The sequence below is a fragment of the Bufo bufo genome, chromosome 11 (genome assembly GCF_905171765.1).
Source record: "Bufo bufo chromosome 11, aBufBuf1.1, whole genome shotgun sequence".
Classification (NCBI taxonomy): domain Eukaryota; kingdom Metazoa; phylum Chordata; class Amphibia; order Anura; family Bufonidae; genus Bufo; species Bufo bufo.
The window spans coordinates 96,851,820-96,874,160 of record NC_053399.1 but is presented as its reverse complement, the minus strand read 5'-3'; the positions used below and the strand labels follow the sequence as shown (position 1 = coordinate 96,874,160).

The window sequence follows — 22,341 nt, the reverse complement described above, 5'->3', positions numbered from 1 at the left end:
CGCCCTAACCAAATCTTTAGACTTGGCTGAGCCTTCATGTTTATAATGATGTAGATAGTGGGGTGTTCTGTAAACAGCCACCTTTCCCGAGGTGGGAACTACGACTGTACTCAGATAGTGGTCAAACCTGACCATTGTATGTGTATGGGGGCTTCCTGACTCCGTATCATCTGCCTGGAAAGTCGGGAGAAACAAGCGTTCCAAACTCATTTTCTTTGGCATTGCCAGAGATATTGATGAATGAATGGACCTCTGTTTTCTCCAGGACCCTTTTTAAGTGATCGCAGGTGTCCCAGCGGTTGGAACCCCATTGATAAGATACTTATCAGCTGTTCTTGTCGTAGGACAACCTCTTTAAGGTCTTCATATACATTAAACTATTAGGACAAACCCACCATTTTCAGCAGGGCCAGCTGACATGCTAATGTCCACCAGGAGCTCCCGACATATGACATCGGGGAAGAACAGGTTCAGCAGCCCCTTTCTCCTCAGTGAAAACACATAAACGAGCTTTTGGCCAACAACTTTTGAAGGCACACAGGCACCTTTCAGCATTAAGATGGAGCCACTGTTTAGGCAGTCTAGGCGGCCATCGCACAAGCACACAGTCTATTAATTGGTTAAGAAGCCATGACTACTAGTTTTTGGGATGTTGGCCTATTTCTTTAATTGTGTTGGATTCCTCGTTAGGCATTGTTGACATGAAGCTAGTTGACCTCATGTGTATCTAATGTCTCCTGGTGACCTCACATTGGTTTCTGATCTTTACACTGAGCCCTCAGATGCCACCATCTCATTTGTGGGAAATCGCCAGGCCCAGATCAGGATTTCCTGGCAGTCCCCACACTCAGCTTCTGGGAATCCTTGGCGTGTGGCCCTTTATGATTCCCTTGGGAGAACCCAATGTTCTTGTTGTCCTGAGTACAGCACAGAGGAGGGGGCTGTGATCTCTGTAGATGACCAATGGTACACAGATGTCCCAGGACTCCCGGCTGGCCAGCATTCATGCCAGTTCACTTTGACTCCACTGTTAATACCATCACATAGACTGGTAACTCGTAGACTACAGCAAGGCATTTCCCAGGCCATGCTGTAATATTCTCCATTCACATCCAAAGCTATGTTCATTACACAGTGAAGGGTGCGGATCAGAGTTAAAGGGTCGGGCACTGTGGAGGTCACTGTTAAAGGGTCGGGCACTGTGGAGGTCACTGTTAAAGGGTCGGGCACTGTGGAGGTCACTATTAAAGAGGCGTTTACTGTGGATGTTACTGTTAAGGAAGCGGACATTCTGGAAGTCACTGTTAAGGGGGCAGGGGCCACTATTAAAGGGGCAACTGCCTTGGAGGTCACTGTTAAGGCAGCGGGGTACTGTGGGGTCACTAAGGCAGCGGGGTACTGTGAAATTCACTTTTAAAGGGGCGGGCTGCTGTGAAGGTCAAAGTTAAGGGGGATGGGCTGCTCTGGAGGTCCCATTTTAAAGTGGTGGGGCACTGTGTGGGGGGGGGGTTCAGAGTTAAGGGGTAGGGGACTGTGGAGTTCACTGTTAAAGGGGTGTTAACGACACACACAAACATGAAGTGAAATAGATGAAATACACCCGTGCAAAGGCGGTCCTTCTGCTAGTAAAGGAAATAAAACAACTCACTTTGTCTTTCAACCTCCCCTGCAGAGATGGTGGCGATGGTTTGGCCACTATTACCGCTACGATAAACCTGGAGAGCGTCCAGAAGATCAACTTCCAGGGTGAACTCAGAGTCCCATTCGTAGTTCTCATCCACAGATGTATTCCTCCTGTACAGAGCACGAGTGCACCTACATCATTATGCGAAACATTTTGAAAGGATTTTAAATTTTTGTATTTTACATTATGTGAATATCACACATACCAAATTATTTTAGAGATATGCATATACTGGTTATATTCTTGTACATAGGAGGCAGTATTATAGTAGTTATATTCTTGTACATAGGAGGCAGTATTATAGTAGTTATATTCTTGTATATAGGAGGCAGTATTATAGTAGTTATATTCTTGTACATAGGAGCAGTAATATAGTAGTTATATTCTTGTACATAAGAGGCAGTATTATAGTAGTTATATTCTTGTACATAGAAGCAGTATTATAGTAGTTATATTCTTGTACATAGGAGCAGTATTATAGTAGTTATATTCTTGTACATAGAAGCAGTATTATAGTAGTTATATTCTTGTACATAGAAGCAGTATTATAGTAGTTATATTCTTGTACATAGAAGCAGTATTATAGTAGTTATATTCTTGTACATAGGAGGCAGTATTATAGCAGTTATATTCTGGTACATAGGAGCAGTATTATAGTAGTTATATTCTTGTACACAGGAGGCAGTATTATAGTAGTTATATTCTTGTACATAGGAGGCAGTATTATAGTAGTTATATTCTTGTACATAGGAGCAGTATTATAGTAGTTATATTCTTGTACATAGAAGCAGTATTATAGTAGTTATATTCTTGTACATAGAAGCAGTATTATAGTAGTTATATTCTTGTACATAGAAGCAGTATTATAGTAGTTATATTCTTGTACATAGGAGGCAGTATTATAGCAGTTATATTCTGGTACATAGGAGCAGTATTATAGTAGTTATATTCTTGTACACAGGAGGCAGTATTATAGTAGTTATATTCTTGTACATAGGAGGCAGTATTATAGTAGTTATATTCTTGTACATAGGAGCAGTATTATAGTAGTTATATTCTTGTACATAGGAGGCAGTATTATAGTAGTTATATTCTTGTACATAGGAGCAGTATTATAGTAGTTATATTCTTGTACATAGGAGCAGTATTATAGTAGTTATATTCTTGTACATAGGAGCAGTATTATAGTAGTTATATTCTTGTACATAGGAGGCAGTATTATAGTAGTTATATTCTTGTACATAGGAGGCAGTATTATAGTAGTTATATTCTTGTACATAGGAGGCAGTATTATAGTAGTTATATTCTTGTACATAGGAGCAGTATTATAGTAGTTATATTCTTGTACATAGGGGCAGTATTATAGTAGATATATTCTTGTATATAGGAGCAGTATTATAGTAGTTATATTCTTGTATATAGGAGCAGTATTATAGTAGTTATATTCTTGTACATAGGAGCAGTATTATAGTAGTTATATCCTTGTACATAGGTACATAGGAGCAGTATTATAGTAGTTATATTCTTGTACATAGGAGCAGTATTATAGTAGTTATATTCTTGTACATAGGAGCAGTATTATAGTAGTTATATTCTTGTACATAGGAGCAGTATTATAGTAGTTATATTCTTGTACATAGTAGCAGCATTATAGTAGTTATATTCTTGTACATAGGAGGCAGTATTATAGTAGTTATATTACTGTACAGAGGAGCAGTATTATAGTAGTTATATTCTTGTACATAGGAGCAGTATTATAGTAGTTATATTACTGTACAGAGGAGCAGTATTATAGTAGTTATATTCTTGTACATAGGATTAGTATTATAGTAGTTATATTCTTGTACATAGGAGGCAGTATTATAGTAGTTATATTCTTGTACATAGGGGGCAGTATTATAGTAGTTATATTCCTGTACATAGGAGCAGTATTATAGTAGTTATATTCCTGTACATAGGAGCAGTATTATAGTAGTTATATTCCTGTACATAGGAGGCAGTATTATAGTAGTTATATTCTTGTACATAGGGGACAGTATTATAGTAGTTATATTCCTGTACATAGGAGCAGTATTATAGTAGTTATATTCCTGTACATAGGAGCAGTATTATAGTAGTTATATTCTTGTACATAGGAGCAGTATTATAGTAGTTATATTTTTGTACATAGGAGGCAGTATTATAGCAGTTATATTCTTGTACATAGGAGCAGTATTATAGTAGTTATATTCCTGTACATAGGAGCAGTATTATAGTAGTTATATTCTTGTACATAGGAGGCAGTATTATAGTAGTTATATTCTTGTACATAGGAGCAGTATTATAGTAGTTATATTCTTGTACATAGGAGGCAGTATTATAGTAGTTATATTCTTGTATATAGGAGCAGTATTATAGTAGTTATATTCTTGTACATAGGAGTAGTATTATAGTAGTTATATTCTTGTACATAGGAGGCAGTATTATAGTAGTTATATTCTTGTACATAGGAGCAGTATTATAGTAGTTATATTCTTGTACATAGGGGGCAGTATTATAGTAGTTATATTCCTGTACATAGGAGCAGTATTATAGCAGTTATATTCTTGTACATAGGAGCAGTATTATAGTAGTTATATTCTTGTACATAGGAGCAGTATTATAGTAGTTATATTCCTGTACATAGGAGCAGTATTATAGTAGTTATATTCTTGTACATAGGAGCAGTATTATAGTAGTTATATTCTTGTACATAGGAGGCAGTATTATAGTAGTTATATTGTTGTACATAGGAGGCAGTATTATAGTAGTTATATTCTTGTACATAGGAGCAGTATTATAGTAGTTATATTCTTGTACATAGGAGGCAGTATTATAGTAGTTATATTCTTGTACATAGGAGGCAGTATTATAGTAGTTATATTCTTGTACATAGGAGGCAGTATTATAGTAGTTATATTCTTGTACATAGGAGGCAGTATTATAGTAGTTATATTCCTGTACATAGGAGCAGTATTATAGTAGGTATATACTTGTACATAGGAGGCAGCATTATAGTAATTATATTCTTGTACATAGGAGCAGTATTATAGTAGTTATATTCTTGTACATAGGAGCCGTATTATAGTAGTTATATTCTTGTACATAGGAGACAGTATTATAGTAGTTATATTCTTGTACATAGGAGCAGTATTATAGTAGTTATATTCTTGTACATAGGAGCAGTATTATAGTAGTTATATTCTTGTACATAGGAGCAGTATTATAGTAGTTATATTCTTGTACATAGAAGGCAGTATTATAGTAGTTATATTCTTGTACATAGGAGCAGTATTATAGTAGTTATATTCTTGTACATAGGAGCAGTATTATAGTAGTTATATTCTTGTACATAGAAGGCAGTATTATAGTAGTTATATTCTTGTACATAGGAGCAGTATTATAGTAGTTATATTCTTGTACATAGTAGCAGTATTATAGTAGTTATATTCTTGTACATAGGAGCAGTATTATAGTAGTTATATTCTTGTACATAGGAGCAGTATTATAGTAGTTATAATCTTGTACATAGGAGCAGTATTATAGTAGTTATATTCTTGTACATAGGAGCAGTATTATAGTAGTTATATTCTTGTATATAGGGAGTAATTTTGGGTGAGTTTACATGGGGATTTTGTGCTTGGAAAATCTATGGCAAAACAGAGTAGCAGGCAAATGGAAATGAATGAAATTTCAGCGAAAGTCATAGACATGTTGTGGAACATTCCCTCATGGAAACTGACCTGCTGTGCAGATTTTTATCATGAGCTTCAATGGGGGAAGCAAAATTTGCAACCATATTGTGCAGGTGTAGATAATCATGTAGAATATGCACCTAACCAGTGGTCTGCTGGTCCCCTGCCAATCTCTGCGTACTGCCCCCCATGGATGACATGTTGTGATGTCCCCTGTGCAGGCAGGTAACATGTCAGTCCAGGGGCCACCTCAGTACTGGAGCTGCAGGAAGGCGGTAATGTTTCTGATTATTTTACATGATCAGCTTTAGGTATCTGCATAGGTAAAGCCACAACAGAAATCTGCAAATCAGTCCACACCCCGTGACTTGTAGATGTCTCCCTGCTTTGTACTTTCTGGTCCCTCTCGACACGTAGTAGATGGCGGCTCCGGTAATTACTGAGGCAGAGAGTAATTGAGCAGTTAATTCCTGCTTGTCGAGAGAGACCAGGGAGAACAAACCAGTGGGGCCCTGGAAGCGCCGGAATGGAAATGATAGAGGACTGGTGAGTTAAATATTTTATTTTTTTATCAAACTGGCTTTTCTACAAAGTCTATAAAAAAATTAGTATCTACTTTTTCGTTTACCTGTTGCTTACAGTAGCCAACAACGAGTCCTTTCTGTGTCTGTTGTCCTCCGCACTGGAGCCCTGGGAGCCCCCGCCGCTGTACCAACTTGAGGTTTCACCTAATGGTGAGTTGAGGTAGCTTCCCCCCACAGACAGTGCGAGAGAGGGGGGTCTAAGGAACGAAACGCTCCCTCTCCCACTGCTCTGGCTGGTCAGACTGCTCCGCATGATCTTTTCAGAGCCATGCAAAAAGAGGGATCTATCTACTGGTGGTCTTTGTTTTTCCAGAGCATGGAAGTCTGTGAACACTGAGAGTGGCTGTTCTTTTAAAGAACAGTCAAAATGGGAAGGATTATGGTGGCCAACTCTATTATCTAGGTGGGCATTTCCATGGTCCCAGTGTGCTCTTTGCCCTACCATTAAACGTTCGACGTTTTCTGGTGCTTGAGTCCACATGAGGCTACCAGGTAAGGTTGCTTTTGCAGGCCCTAAATTCGGTTCTGGTGGTTTCAGAAAGGACTTCACAGGCACAGATTGCTCTTGTTTGCAGCTCAAGTAATCAAGGGACAGCAATTGGTGGGGAGCACACGGAGAGTCTTCTTTACGAACCCCACTCGTGCCATCTACATCCATTAATGTCCTATCATCCAGATGTACATTATTGGTGGATTCTTTCTTTTCAGCCTCTGAGGAGCTTGCCTCTGAGGTTCCGGTCTGAGCCTCATCCTCCACAGGCCAGTCGCCGTCCACGCTCATCTCTTTAAAGAAGGGTAAACTCAAGTATTGGAGGATGCCACTCTGTGTGGACAAGCTGTGTCTCAGTTGGCTTGCGTGGTCACTGAGACCTAAGGGTTTTTGTAACAGTAAAGAAGGTGCTCGAATTACTGTGCTCAACGATGAGAAACAGTCAGTCTCTGATTCTCGGAGTGTAGAGATAGTCCTTTCCAATTCACCTTCCATCTGAGCAGATTCTCCACACCGTGCCTCTTCTACCTGACTGTATGGAAGCGGCACAGAAGAGGTGACAGGACTAATATCTGGAATTCGAAAGGGCTTGGCTTCTTCCAAAGGGCTACTGCTGCAACCAAAATATCGCCCTTGCCGATGGCCAGATTCTCTTGCTTCCTTACGAGTCTGGCCTGTAGCCTTCGGTCTCATCTTCACTTCATCCCTCCAGGATTCCCTAGGTCGCTCGGGCAGTTGGCAAAACTGCAAGTATGTTTTGGCCTGTGAGCACTGGCTCAGGTCCGATGAGTCCCTGGCATTGAACTCTGGATAGAGATCAGTCTCCGTCACGTACGGAAAGCCTCGAATGCTACCTCTGTTTGACCGGGTGTCTGTCTCTACCACAAAACGCCCATCAGGTCCGCGGCTTATCCTCTCCAAAGGGACGCACTCTCCAACATGACTCTCGTAAATGGTGTATTTGCCACTCGTGCTGCTTCCATGGATCACACCGAGGTTATTCACAGTCCTCTCACCCAAGTGCAGGGACTTGCGGAAGCTTTCGTATGGTGACACTTGAAGCTTGAGCCTCACGAGACTGTCGGGGCTGTTAGAACCATTAGTATTTCTGAGAAATAAAAAAAAGTACAATTTTAATATAACTTTTTTGTAAAAACAAACAAAACAAAAACAAAAAGAATAGGGTGAAAATGTCAGTAAAAAGGGAGCTTCAGCTAATGGATAATATGTTTAAAGCTAGAAATGGAGTGTAAAATTATTATAACCATCATTCTTGAGTGGAATCTTTCATCGAGGATGCAACCAATTCGGGAGAATAATGAAAGTACAAATCTTAGGGTACTTTCACACTAGCGTTTTTCTTTTCCGGCATTGAGTTCCGTCAAAAGGGCTCAATACCGGAAAAAAAAGATCAGTTTTATCCTAATGCATTCTGAATGGAGAGCATTACGTTCAGGATGCATCAGTTCAATCCCTCTTCCGTTTTTTGGCCGGAGAAAATACCGCAGCATGCGGCCAAAAATCCTGAACACTTGCCTGAATTTTCATTGAAATGTATTAATGTTGTGACAAAACGGACCTTTAAATCTGTGAAATAAATAAATACCGGATCCGTTTTTCCGGATGACACCCGAGAGACGGATCCGGTATTTCAATGCATTTGTCAGACGGATCCGCATCCGGATCTGTCTACAAATACTATCCGTTTGCGTCCGGATTGCCGGATCCGGCAGGCAGTTCCGGCGACGCAAGTGTGAAAGTACCCTTAGATAAAAACTGGCAACCGCTTGACAAAAACAAGAGTTAACCCATAGCAACCCACCAAAAATATATATATATAGTTGCTGCAGATTAAGGGTCCATTCACATGTCCGTAGAGTATTGCGGATCCGCAATACACCCGGCCGGCACCCCCATAGAAATGTCTATTCTTGTCCGCAATTGCGGGCAAGAATAGGACATGTTCTATTTTTTTTCTGGAGCCGCGGATCGGAAGATCAGCGGCGCGCTCCGCATACCGGAAGATCGGCGGTGTCCGCATCCATTCCGTCCCCATAGAGAATTAATGGGTCCGCACACAATTGCGGACCACAATTTCGGACGTGTGAATGGAGCCTAAATCACATTGTTAGAAGAGAAAGGTATCCAACAAACTCATGGGACAAATTTTGTCGAAAATGTTCTCCAAGGAAGGCTTTCACAATTTACTTTTGTTGAAGACAGATAAACCTTTTAGAAGAGGGCCTCAAAGTCATTACGCTCCGACTACAGGTCAACACTAAGGTCTGAGCAACTGTGAAGGAGATGTATGATCATGAGGACACAACACCGATAAAATTTTGACTTGTCACCACCATGCAGGAGCTACCAGTCGTAGGTTGATTGGTGGTTGGCGCAAAAAAAAAAAAAAGCACTGATCGAAGCTAGAGATGGGCAGCATGAAATGAGTGAACGGGAAGTGACGTATGAGCATGAAGACACTTACTGTGAAGGAGAAGCTTTCTTGGGTTGGGAGAAGACCATTGGTGCATCTGGAAGGTTATGAGAACACAACAGGGATCAATGAGGAGTAGAACTCAAGCCAATGTGACCTGTATGTCTACTGACCTACTTATCATCTTCATGTGGCTAAGCTGTCCAAAGAACGTAATCCCAAGAAGATGTGGATCTAACCGGTAGCCGAGACGTCTTAAAGGGGTTGTTTTTTTAATCCTCACCCCACGGTTCCTGAGTAGGCAACTTTACTTAACCTGCACTTCTGGTCCCCGTCGGTCAACGTGCCGCACGGACGAGATTCCATGTGTCGTTGCAGCCTATGACTGGCCTCGATGGTGACATGCTCAAGCAGCGTGTGACCCAGCAGCTGAGGCCAGTCATTGGCTGTAGTGACACACGTGGGGGACCGCAAGAGCAGTGAAGACAGTCTGGGACCCACGGAGTCAGAACCGAGCGGTGGGAAGCAGGTTAAGTATAGTTTCCTTCACAGATCCCATAGGATTTTAAAGAAAAAAGTAATCATGGACAACCCGTTTAAAAGCCACCACTTTGAAATCTGTACCTCACATAGACAACTCTCCTAGTTTGACATCCAGACTGGACCTTTCCTAATTCACAATTTACGGTGTCCCTCGGCAATATATAAAAAAAATCTGAATCATGCTAGTTACAGGGCACATACTTGAGCGATTGCTTTTGGAAATCTAAGACCATGCGCTGGATTTCTGGCCACCGATCCGCTGTAAAAGTGGACTGCTAATAGAAGATGTGATTGAGGTACTGAAAACGACACCCGTAGCTGCCTCGTAACCATTAGAGTACAAATGAAGATGCTTCAGTTACAGCAAATCCTGTGTATCATGGGCCTATGGTTGGGGTTATAGACATCGATAACCATAGAAGCCATCGGAAAACTACTTGACGTTGAGGTTTTAGGCCAAAGCCCCTACGTGACATGAAATACCCGTAAAAAGATCTCGAAAAATCCATGGTCCTCTCTGCTCCAGATCTATGGCTATGAATGTTCCAACATGTTTAGTATGATGGGGACATGCAGGGTGAACACAAGAGCAGGGGCCACATAATGTACACAGCAAAGGAAAGAAATATGGAGGCCACACAGGCTGGGTGCATTCACACACCAATCCAAAAAAAGAATAAGACAATGTTTAGGTGGAGCTGATGAACGGTGGACAATACATCACTGTGGTAGCACCATACTCATGCAGATCTGCAGTCATGGAGTAATGAAATGATTCCAGTGGAGCCTTTGGTCTGAAGACAGGGGTTGTATATCCGTCAGGAAAACAGTGACATACCTTACATATCTAAGGAGCTAAATATTTGGGAAATGAGCTTGAATTATGACTCTGCCTGAACGAGCAGCAGAAGCTCTACAGCCTTTAGAAGGACATGAAATATAGCTTTGTGAGGTAGATCCCACTGAACTATGAAGGAATTCCGGTCCTGTTTCTCCAACCACTGTCAGCTAGATGGACATACGTCATTTTACAGGTCAGAGGAATACACCATATTTGTTATATAAAGAATTTCCAGTCTTTGGCTGCGCCCTAGACAATCCGAGATCTTCCCATCATCGTTTACAAGCTGTTATTGGAAGGTCTCTACTGTTGTCGCATATCTAACGTCAGTCTAGGAGAGCACGTTTCTCTTTCCGTTCCAGGTTATCAGGCCTTCTGTAAGTAAAGCTGACCAGAGACAACTCTGTTTCATCTCCTTCAGCTGACACATCCACAGTTCTAACCATAGAGATGAGGGACTTCGAAAAACTTGGGGGTTTGTCGGGGACATGAAGCTATGGACTGGAATTAATCATCAACACAGGGGCAAAGATTTTCTGCCCCTCTGGCCAGTTTGACCTGGAACATATGCTTATCAGTACATGTAACAGTTTGGGCCCATCTACAACCCTGGTAGATGTATAAAGCATCTACAGATGGAGAAATATCACAGAAGGCCAATCAATGTTCTGGTCATACCCCCATCACAGCATCCATCACCATGTCTATTACCAGGTATAACTATATTAAGGAATACAGACTATACTTCTATAAGTATAGGCATCAAATGGATCAAACTAAACAGACCAGTCTTCAGAACCCAACTCTACTGTCCTTTTGGTTTCAACAGGTAGACCTATTTGTTCCTAAGCAGTGTATTCCTTTCAGATGTCTTGGAAGGATCATGGGGCATCATGTAAAGATCTTTCATCCTCATCTTGCAGGTTGCTAAATTAACTTCTAACTAGTTGAATGGTCCATCGTATTGTCTTACCTTGCTGCCTCCGTTTGCGCCTTCGTCTGGCCCGGCGCTGGTTCATCCAACAGGCCACTATGGTGCTGAGGATAACCGCCAGGGTAAGGAAACAGGCACCCCCAACTACACCCGCCATCAGGGACTTCTGCTGGACCTCCGGATGCTCTGTCTGCGAGGGGTAGACTTTCATCCCTGTAGAACAGTTTGGCACAAGAAATCAGTGGGCATGTCCAGCTCATCACATAGAGTCTCATAGGCTGAGGTCACACTGGCGGGGGATCATTTTACTGAATTCTGACCCTTAGACTTTTCAAAATCGTATTTATTGGACAGACAACCCCTTTAAAGGCAAGCATATTAGAAATATTATAGTCAAATTCAGGTTGCTGTAGCATACTATTCAATGCCGGGCGGACCTAAATATTTTAAAAAAAGTTAAAAGAAAGTTTTAAAAGTCCTTTATTATAGCAAAAAAAAAAATATGTTGCATTCTTAAGGTGAGAAGAGTTCAGCTCTGGGGATTGAACTACCTTATAAATGGCTGATTCTTGTTTGGATGCAGCGCCATCTAGTGGCTTCTTCTCCACTCACCTGCTGTAGAGATATTGACAGAGTTACTGGGATCGCTGATGTAATCCCCAGCAAACGCCACCAGGCGGAACTCGTACATGGCGTCCTGGAAAACAAACAAGCCGCATTTAGTTTAGGGCTGTATTCCTCACACGGTGGGTAAATGGAGGGGGTGCCCGTGTCGCTGCTGCACCCAGGACACAGACGTACGCCATGTAAACTAGGCACAGATACAGGTGTAGCTATGTATGTAGATCCGGCCATCAACATGTCTGTGCCTCGGAGGTCTAATGCACAGGCCATATTGTGGAGCCGCACTGTTCTAACAGAAAACATTGTGGTGCACTTCATCAGACACCCTATGACAGATAGTATTTTCTTCTAGGATGGGGGCACTTACATGGTGGAGAACAGTCCTCTGAACCCCGAAGACCGTCCTTCATAGAAGTCTCCTCCGAAACATACACCTAGTGGAACCACTGACTGGCCCCGATCTAGCATCAGGACGTTTTATGTAGCAACGGCTAGAATTAAAAGGACTAGGGAACGATGAGTATAGATTTCTATTTTATGTCTGGTCTGGGGTCTGAATTAATTTTAGGAGTCTGGTCTGGGGTGTGAATTAATTTAAGGAGTCTGGTCTGGGGTGTGAATTAATTTTAGGAGTCTGGTCTGGGGTGTGAATTAATTTTAGGAGTCTGGTCTGGGGTGTGAATTAATTTTAGGAGTCTGGTCTGGGGTGTGAATTAATTTAAGGAGTCTGGTATGGGGTGTGAATAAATTTTAGGAGTCTGGTCTGGGATGTGAATTAATTTAAGGAGTCTGGTATGGGGTGTGAATAAATTTAAGGAGTCTGGTCTGGGGTGTGAATTAATTTTAGGAGTCTGGTCTGGGGTGTGAATTAATTTTAGGAGTCTGGTCTGGGGTGTGAATTAATTTTAGGAGTCTAGTTTGGAGTCTGGGTTTATTTTTAAGTCTGGTCTGGGGTCTTTTTAATTACTGGTGTCTAGTTTAGGGTCTGAATTAATCTTAGGGGTCTGATTAGCTTTAGAGATCTGGTGTAAGGTCTGAAAGAAGTTTAAGGACCTAATGAATTTTAGGGGTCTTGATAATTCTAGGCGTCTATGTTCAACCTGGACCCTCACCTATACCATAACTACTTGAGTACCCTTTCTCTAGGGGAAAAATATATTTTCTTTTAAAGAGTGTTGTATTGGAAGCACCATATGGCGGCACACTGCATGCTTATGGAACCTCAGGGCCTACATGTGTTCCTGTAAGGCTCTGTGCACATGGCAGTAGTGTGTTCACGAATCCTTAACAGGTTTTTTCGCCACAGAAAGTGATGGTGGTCTACCCTGGTTTCTCACCTTAACCAGTCCAGGAACGAGCAGCTCGGTCTGCGTTGTGGGTATGGCATCATCAAGTAGCTCCCAGTCTCCTTCATCCTGCCGACACTCTAGGCCGTATCCACGTAGAGGATACAAGGATCGCAGAGGAGGTGCCCACGTCAGCAGCACTCCACGGGACGTCTCGTTGGCTGCCAGGAAGCGAGGAGGGGTGAGGGTATCTCTAGAGTCTGTGGTGGGTACAGGAGGAGGCAATGTGGTGGGTGGGACACCTGAGAGGCCAAAATAGTAGTGAGTATTGAAGACAGAGAAAGAGGTTAGGAGCTGTGAGACGGAAAGAGGGCAGACCACCGGCAACGAGGAAAACGAAGGCGGACAGACAGGAGTGGAGGGTTCTTGTCTCTTCCGTATACTCACTGAGAGGAGAGGCGGTCACAATCTCACTGAACGGCCCGCTGCCCAGCTTGTTCTGGGACAAAACACTGAACTGGTAGGGGCTGTCGGCCTGAAGGTTCTCCACCACCAAGGAACTGGCTCCAACCGGCGCCGAAAGGGAGATCCATTCGTGGTGCCCGTGTGACAGCCGCTTTACCCTGACAGCAGCACAAGAGACATCCAACAATGGTTAGGGGCAAATCAACTCAAGCTAGAGGCATCTGTATAAAGGGGAACTCCAGATAATGCAGGCTTATAATATATTTAATACTCTTTGTACTATCTCTGCTTGCAGTTATTGTATGTAATCCTCGTACATTTCATCCACAGCTTTCTGCGGCGGACTTTAGAAGCAAGTGTTTTTTACAATTTTTTTTCTGTGGTTCAGATTTTGAAATCCTTGGATTTACTGCAGAATTTCCCCGCCTAACAAGCCTTGCTACTGAGTGATCATCACCTGGACTGGGGGAGGCTCTCATCCTCTGGAAGTACATAAAAAGATTCCATTCAATAACAGCAAGCAGAGATCTTGAAAAGAGGGATTAACTGATATAGTACACTGCATCATCACTTTTACTATATACAATCAGGGTGGTACTACCATGTTGATGTGGTCCTGGTATCTTAAGAAAACGTTAAAGGGGTTCTCCACCTGAAGATGGTCTAACACCCCACAGTTTTCAGGTGAAAGCCGTGAGTAGCACGAGACAGACTGGTTGCTCGGGAAGCTGTCACGCAGTGTATTCCTATCAACCAGTCTGACTTGAAATTACACTGACAAGGGGTTGTCCTACCTCGCCGATTCCCTGGTGAGATAGGACTAAGCCCCGGCCCAGGCGGGCGGGCGCGCCGCTGTTCCTTTAACTCCCACTGTAGTGACGTGGGGCGATCATTTAGTCCCATTAGGCCATGGAAACAGCGAGATGCATCAACCCATTTAAGAAAATTCTTTAAAAAAAAATTCAGGAGGTGGAAACCCTTTAAGATGGCCACAGACATAAGAGGAAAGTCTGCCAGATCTCCCGAGGCCTGCGAGGATCATCAGGTTCATCCTACATTGAGGGCGGCCTACGCTGCTCTGAGGGGTTCTGGTTCTTATTAAGGAGACTGAGCTGAGGTACGGAGGCAATGCACCATGGGAAAAAGACTATGCAAATTAGCTTTCCTTCAGAAGGAGGAAAACGGCAACCTGTAGTCCCCAACATGGCCAGTCATTATGTTGGGCAATGAAATACATTGAGGGCGGCCTACGCTGCTCTGAGGGGTTCTGGTTCTCATTAAGGAGACTGAGCTGAGGTACGGAGGCAATGCACCATGGGAAGAAGACTATGCAAATTAGCTTTCCTTTAGAAGGAGGAAAATGGCAACCTGTAGTCCCCAACATGGCCAGTCATTATGTTGAGTGATGAAACGGCGGAGATAGCAGACTTTCATGTGATATCTGTGGCGGGATTTTGTAATATACAAAATTAAAGGGGTTCTCTAGGATTGGGGGGGGGGGGAATGAATTTTTCATAACTTTCCATGTTGAGCATCCCTCTTAATTTCCGATTCACAGAGAACCCCTTTAATACAAAGGGAAAATTGGGGGAACATTTTACAAAGCAGAGGTGCAGACCCTGGCGGTAATTCTCGATTTATCAAGAATTAAGGTAAGTCGGCAAAATGAAATCAACATTTTTTTTAATTTTTTTTTATTTGAAATATTGCTAATAATTTTTCTTTGAGAATTCCTTCCCTTTGGCCCCATAGCCTGACCTCTGACTGTGTAAATCACCCCCCCACGTACGCTACAGTCACCACACACTACGCCGTGTTAGAGAGATGGATCCGCTGTGCACAAAAATCTCAAAATGTCAAAAAAATAATCAAATTGGTATTTTATAATATATAAAACTTTCTTTGGTTTGTAAAAAAACACCAGGAAATTCTGCTTTTTAGGGTTTTCGGTTTTGATTCAGGCATTTTTCTTGCTGATTTTTCCGCACAGATTTCCTATATATGGAGCTGGTGTTTTTGTTTTTTTTTACCTACAAAAACCATAAAAATGCAAAAAAAAACAGCCTGGAGCAGCCAGGAGTAGACATGCAAAAACAGAACCATACATTTTTCCTGATTTTTGTAAAAGCAGAATTAATTGGAACCTTCCATCCTGGTGTAAATATAAGGGGTGATACGGAGCAGAAGGGTCACGCTCCACCCCTGGGAGATGCATCTCTGTCCTATGTTAGTAGAAAAAGACTCACAGCGGAGCATACCAAACGCTGAACCGCTGGAAGTATCCGCCATCGAAGCCTGCCTCCCAGCTGATGTTCACCGCCGATACCAGTGGCTGGGCCGAAACATTGCTGACCGCGTGCGGGCTGGTGCCTGCGGAGGGTCGGAAGAGTCACTGCACGGGTCATACATGGCTTATCATATCCAGTTATTACATAACCACTGGCCCCGCCTTCTTAACTAATTTGGGGCGTGTCCTTAAGCCATCCTGAAGACAGAGAATGAAATCAACGCTTGCTCCCAGCAGCCCCAGATTTGTGCCGTGCTTTTGTTGGCGCCATTTTCTGTCTTTAGAATTGATACATTTGTCAGAACATTTCTGGCCACGCCTCCTCTCACTTAGCCCTGCCCACTAATGAAAAGAAGGGGAATTTTCTTACAGATTTTAGCACATATATGGCTGTGCCAAAACTCTTTTTTTTTTTTACGCCAAAAAAACTGGCACAAAGCTGTAGATCTATAGATGCTTTCATGTATTGGTATTGTCCAGGCGTTAATGTTGATGACCTATCATCTGATTGGCGGGGGTCCGACACCTGGCACCCGCTGCTTCCTCTTCATTACGCGGCACGTCTTCTTGAAAGTGCTCCCCGCCGATCTGACCACCTTCTCTTCAGACAGCTGACCCAGTACCCCCGCCGATCTGACCACCTTCTCTTCAGACAGCTGACCCAGTACCCCCGCCGATCTGACCACCTTCTCTTCAGACAGCTGACCCAGTACCCCCGCCGATCTGACCACCTTCTCTTCAGACAGCTGAATTGGTACGGCTGCCGATTTGACCGCCTCCTCGTCAGACAGCTGACCCGGTGCCCCCGCCGATTTGACCGCCTCCTCGTCAGACAGCTGACCCGGTGCCCCCGCCGATTTGACCGCCTCCTCGTCAGACAGCTGACCTGGTACGGCCGCCGATTTGACCACCTCCTCGTCAGACAGATGACCCGGCACCCCCGCTGATCTGACCACCTCCTCGTCAGACAGATGACCCGGTACCTGATACCACCACTGATCTGACCACCTCCTTGTCAGACAGCTGACCCGATACCCAGTACCCCCACTGATCTGACCACCTCCTCATCAAACAGCTGACCCAGTACCCCCAGCGATCTGACCACTTCCTCATCAAACAGCTGACCCGATACCCAGTACCCCCACCGATCTGACCACCTCCTTGTTAGACAGCTGACCCGGTACACCAACCGATCTGACCACCTACTCGTCAAACAGCTGACCCGATACCCTGTACCCATGCCACTCTGACCACCTCCTCGTCAAACAGCTGACCCAATATCCGGTACCCCCACCGATCTGACCACCCTCTTGTCAGACAGCTGACCCAGTTCTCCCACCGATCTGACCACCTCCTCGTCAAACAACTGACCAGATACCCGGTCCCCCACCGCTCTGACCACCTCCTCGTCAAACAGCTGACCCCATACCTGCTACCCAGCTGATCTGATATTGATGACCTATCTTGACGATAGGTCATCGATAGTAACGGCTGGACAACCCCTTTAACATTTAGAAGGATTTTTTCATGAATATCAATGATTTCTGCATTGTATTTTGCACATATTACATGTTCTTTTTACATTTAAAATATGCAAAAAAAAATGAATAATAATAAAATGGTCATAATAAATCAAAATAGTTCTTTTGCTCCTCCCCTTTCAATGACATGATAGTAGTAGTAATATTATCTGATGATTCCTATATATTGCACACAATAATATTACTCCGCAATACTCCTACTGACGCCCTAGAAGGATGAATGTTCCTAACCGCTGTGCTATATCCTGTTTTACATTTTATTTCATTGTTATTTACTATGGTGAGTTTTAAATATTGAGAAAAGTCTACGAATATTTTTTAGAAATCCCTTGGGCCTTTACGTTTTTGTAGTTTCAGTAAGTTCTGTTTGAAATTTCACCAGTCTAAAACTTTTATTGACCACTGTGTGGAAGGAAAGATGACTTACCCAAAACAAAGATGGCGGTGCGTGCACTGATACTTGCCACATGATTGGCTGCTGTGCACTCCCATTCGCCATGTTCCTCCTTGGTGAGTGGTCGAAATAACAAACTGCCATTGACGTCCATTTGAGGAACACTTTTCCCGGGCATCCCCAACTGCAGGACAAAAAGACCGCCCTCAGAGCAATATTCACCGCTGACTGGCCAGAGGTCACAGTGGTGGTCACACTCTGCTGCAGACCTCAGGAGAAGTAGCACAGCGTACAGACACACACAATGAAATCCAAGACATCCTGAAGATCAGACATGCTGCAGACCACAGGAGGACTGCACCTCAGGAGAAGTAGTGCAGCGTACAGACACACACAATGAAATCCGGGGAATCCTGAAGATCTGACATGCTGCAGACCACAGGAGGACTGCACCTCAGGAGAAGTAGCACAGCGTACAGACACACACAATGAAATCCAGGAAATCCTGAAGATCAGACATGCTGCAGACCACAGGAGGACTGCACCTCAGGAGAAGTAGCACAGCGTACAGACACACACAATGAAATCCGGGGAATCCTGAAGATCAGACATGCTGCAGACCACAGGAGGACTGCACCTCAGGAGAAGTAGCACAGCGTACAGACACACACAATGAAATCCAGGAAATCCTGAAGATCAGACATGCTGCAGACCACAGGAGGACTACACCTCGGGAGAAGTAGCACAGCGTACAGACACACACAATGAAATCCAGGAAATCCTGAAGATCAGACAAGCTGCAGACCACAGGAGGACTGCACCTCAGGAGAAGTAGCACAGCGTACAGACACACACAATGAAATCCAGGGAATCCTGAAGATCAGACATGCTGCAGACCACAGGAGGACTACACCTCGGGAGAAGTAGCACAGCGTACAGACACACAAAATGAAATCCAAGACATCCTGAAGATCAGACATGCTGCAGACCACAGGAGGACTGCACCTCAGGAGAAGTAGCACAGCGTACAGACACACACAATGAAATCCAGGAAATCCTGAAGATCAGACATGCTGCAGACCACAGGAGGACTGCACCTCAGGAGAAGTAGCACAGCGTACAGACACACACAATGAAATCCTGAAGATCAGACATGCTGCAGACCACAGGAGGACTGCACCTCAGGAGAAGTAGCACAGCGTACAGACACACACAATGAAATCCAGGAAATCCTGAAGATCAGACATGCTGCAGACCACAGGAGGACTGCACCTCAGGAGAAGTAGCACAGCGTACAGACACACACAATGAAATCCAGGGAATCCTGAAGATCAGACATGCTGCAGACCACAGGAGGACTGCACCTCAGGAGAAGTAGCACAGCGTACAGACACACACAATGAAATCCAGGAAATCCTGAAGATCAGACATGCTGCAGACCATAGGAGGACTGCTCCTCAGGAGAAGTAGCACAGCGTACAGACACACACAATGAAATCCAAGACATCCTGAAGATCAGACATGCTGCAGACCACAGGAGGACTGCACCTCAGGAGAAGTAGTGCAGCGTACAGACACACACAATGAAATCCGGGGAATCCTGAAGATCAGACATGCTGCAGACCACAGGAGGACTGCACCTCAGGAGAAGTAGCACAGCGTACAGACACACACAATGAAATCCAGGAAATCCTGAAGATCAGACATGCTGCAGACCACAGGAGGACTGCACCTCAGGAGAAGTAGCACAGCGTACAGACACACACAATGAAATCCAAGAAATCCTGAAGATCAGACATGCTGCAGACCACAGGAGGACTGCACCTCAGGAGAAGTAGCACAGCGTACAGACACACACAATGAAATCCAGGAAATCCTGAAGATCAGACATGCTGCAGACCACAGGAGGACTGCACCTCAGGAGAAGTAGCACAGCGTATAGACACACACAATGAAATCCGGGGAATCCTGAAGATCAGACATGCTGCAGACCACAGGAGGACTGCACCTCAGGAGAAGTAGCACAGCGTATAGACACACACAATGAAATCCAGGAAATCCTGAAGATCAGACATGCTGCAGACCACAGGAGGACTGCACCTCAGGAGAAGTAGCACAGCGTACAGACACACACAATGAAATCCAGGGAATCCTGAAGATCAGACATGCTGCAGACCACAGGAGGACTGCACCTCAGGAGAAGTAGCACAGCGTACAGACACACACAATGAAATCCAGGAAATCCTGAAGATCAGACATGCTGCAGACCATAGGAGGACTGCTCCTCAGGAGAAGTAGCACAGCGTACAAACACACACAATGAAATCCAGGAAATCCTGAAGATCAGACATGCTGCAGACCACAGGAGGACTGCTCCTCAGGAGAAGTAGCACAGCGTACAGACACACACAATGAAATCCAAGACATCCTGAAGATCAGACATGCTGCAGACCACAGGAGGACTGCACCTCAGGAGAAGTAGTGCAGCGTACAGACACACACAATGAAATCCGGGGAATCCTGAAGATCAGACATGCTGCAGACCACAGGAGGACTGCACCTCAGGAGAAGTAGCACAGCGTACAGACACACACAATGAAATCCAGGAAATCCTGAAGATCAGACATGCTGCAGACCACAGGAGGACTGCACCTCAGGAGAAGTAGCACAGCGTACAGACACACACAATGAAATCCAAGAAATCCTGAAGATCAGACATGCTGCAGACCACAGGAGGACTGCACCTCAGGAGAAGTAGCACAGCGTACAGACACACACAATGAAATCCAGGAAATCCTGAAGATCAGACATGCTGCAGACCACAGGAGGACTGCACCTCAGGAGAAGTAGCACAGCGTATAGACACACACAATGAAATCCGGGGAATCCTGAAGATCAGACATGCTGCAGACCACAGGAGGACTGCACCTCAGGAGAAGTAGCACAGCGTACAGACACACACAATGAAATCCAGGAAATCCTGAAGATCAGACATGCTGCAGACCACAGGAGGACTGCACCTCAGGAGAAGTAGCACAGCGTACAGACACACACAATGAAATCCAGGAAATCCTGAAGATCAGACAAGCTGCAGACCACAGGAGGACTGCACCTCAGGAGAAGTAGCACAGCGTACAGACACACACAATGAAATCCAGGGAATCCTGAAGATCAGACATGCTGCAGACCACAGGAGGACTACACCTCGGGAGAAGTAGCACAGCGTACAGACACACAAAATGAAATCCAAGACATCCTGAAGATCAGACATGCTGCAGACCACAGGAGGACTGCACCTCAGGAGAAGTAGCACAGCGTACAGACACACACAATGAAATCCAGGAAATCCTGAAGATCAGACATGCTGCAGACCACAGGAGGACTGCACCTCAGGAGAAGTAGCACAGTGTACAGACACACACAATGAAATCCAGGGAATCCTGAAGATCAGACATGCTGCAGACCACAGGAGGACTGCACCTCAGGAGAAGTAGCACAGCGTACAGACACACACAATGAAATCCAGGAAATCCTGAAGATCAGACATGCTGCAGACCATAGGAGGACTGCTCCTCAGGAGAAGTAGCACAGCGTACAAACACACACAATGAAATCCAGGAAATCCTGAAGATCAGACATGCTGCAGACCACAGGAGGACTGCTCCTCAGGAGAAGTAGCACAGCGTACAGACACACACAATGAAATCCAGGAAATCCTGAAGATCATACATGCTGCAGACCACAGGAGGACTACACCTCGGGAGAAGTAGCACAGCGTACAGACACGCACAATGAAATCCAGGAAATCCTGAAGATCAGACATGCTGCAGACCACAGGAGGACTGCACCTCAGGAGAAGTAGCACAGCGTACAGATACACACAATGAAATCCAGGAAATCCTGAAGATCAGACATGCTGCAGACCATAGGAGGACTGCTCCTCAGGAGAAGTAGCACAGCGTACAGACACAGACAATGAAATCCAGGAAATCCTGAAGATCAGACATGCTGCAGACCACAGGAGAACTGCACCTCAGGAGAAGTAGCACAGCGTACAGACACACACAATGAAATCCGGGGAATCCTGAAGATCAGACATGCTGCAGACCACAGGAGGACTACACCTCGGGAGAAGTAGCACAGCGTACAGACACGCACAATGAAATCCAGGAAATCCTGAAGATCAGACATGCTGCAGACCACAGGAGGACTGCTCCTCAGGAGAAGTAGCACAGCGTACAGACACGCACAATGAAATCCAGGAAATCCTGAAGATCAGACATGCTGCAGACCACAGGAGGACTACACCTCGGGAGAAGTAGCACAGCGTACAGACACGCACAATGAAATCCAGGAAATCCTGAAGATCAGACATGCTGCAGACCACAGGAGAACTGCACCTCAGGAGAAGTAGCACAGCGTACAGACACACACAATGAAATCCAGGAAATCCTGAAGATCAGACATGCTGCAGACCATAGGAGGACTGCACCTCAGGAGAAGTAGTACAGCGTACAGACA

General features: G+C 44.4%; 1 protein-coding gene across 5 annotated transcripts in view; it reads right to left on the bottom strand.

Moving 5' to 3' along the window:
* The window catches only part of IGSF9 (immunoglobulin superfamily member 9), a 97,343-nt gene that overhangs the window by 5,515 nt on the left and 69,487 nt on the right, over nt 1-22,341 (bottom strand). For 2 of the 5 annotated variants that reach the window (XM_040411386.1, XM_040411385.1), the window contains exons 12-20: nt 17,854-18,004; nt 15,845-15,968; nt 13,581-13,756; nt 13,185-13,435; nt 11,836-11,920; nt 11,263-11,436; nt 8,957-9,002; nt 6,026-7,579; nt 1,649-1,815 (exon numbers count right to left, since the gene is read on the bottom strand). In XM_040411386.1, coding sequence (XP_040267320.1) covers nt 1,649-1,815; nt 6,026-7,579; nt 8,957-9,002; nt 11,263-11,436; nt 11,836-11,920; nt 13,185-13,435; nt 13,581-13,756; nt 15,845-15,968; nt 17,854-18,004 — 2,728 coding nt within the window. The remainder of the gene's footprint in view (nt 1-1,648; nt 1,816-6,025; nt 7,580-8,956; nt 9,003-11,262; nt 11,437-11,835; nt 11,921-13,184; nt 13,436-13,580; nt 13,757-15,844; nt 15,969-17,853; nt 18,005-22,341) is intronic. The other 3 variants (XM_040411388.1, XM_040411389.1, XM_040411387.1) reach the window with 3 other exon arrangements.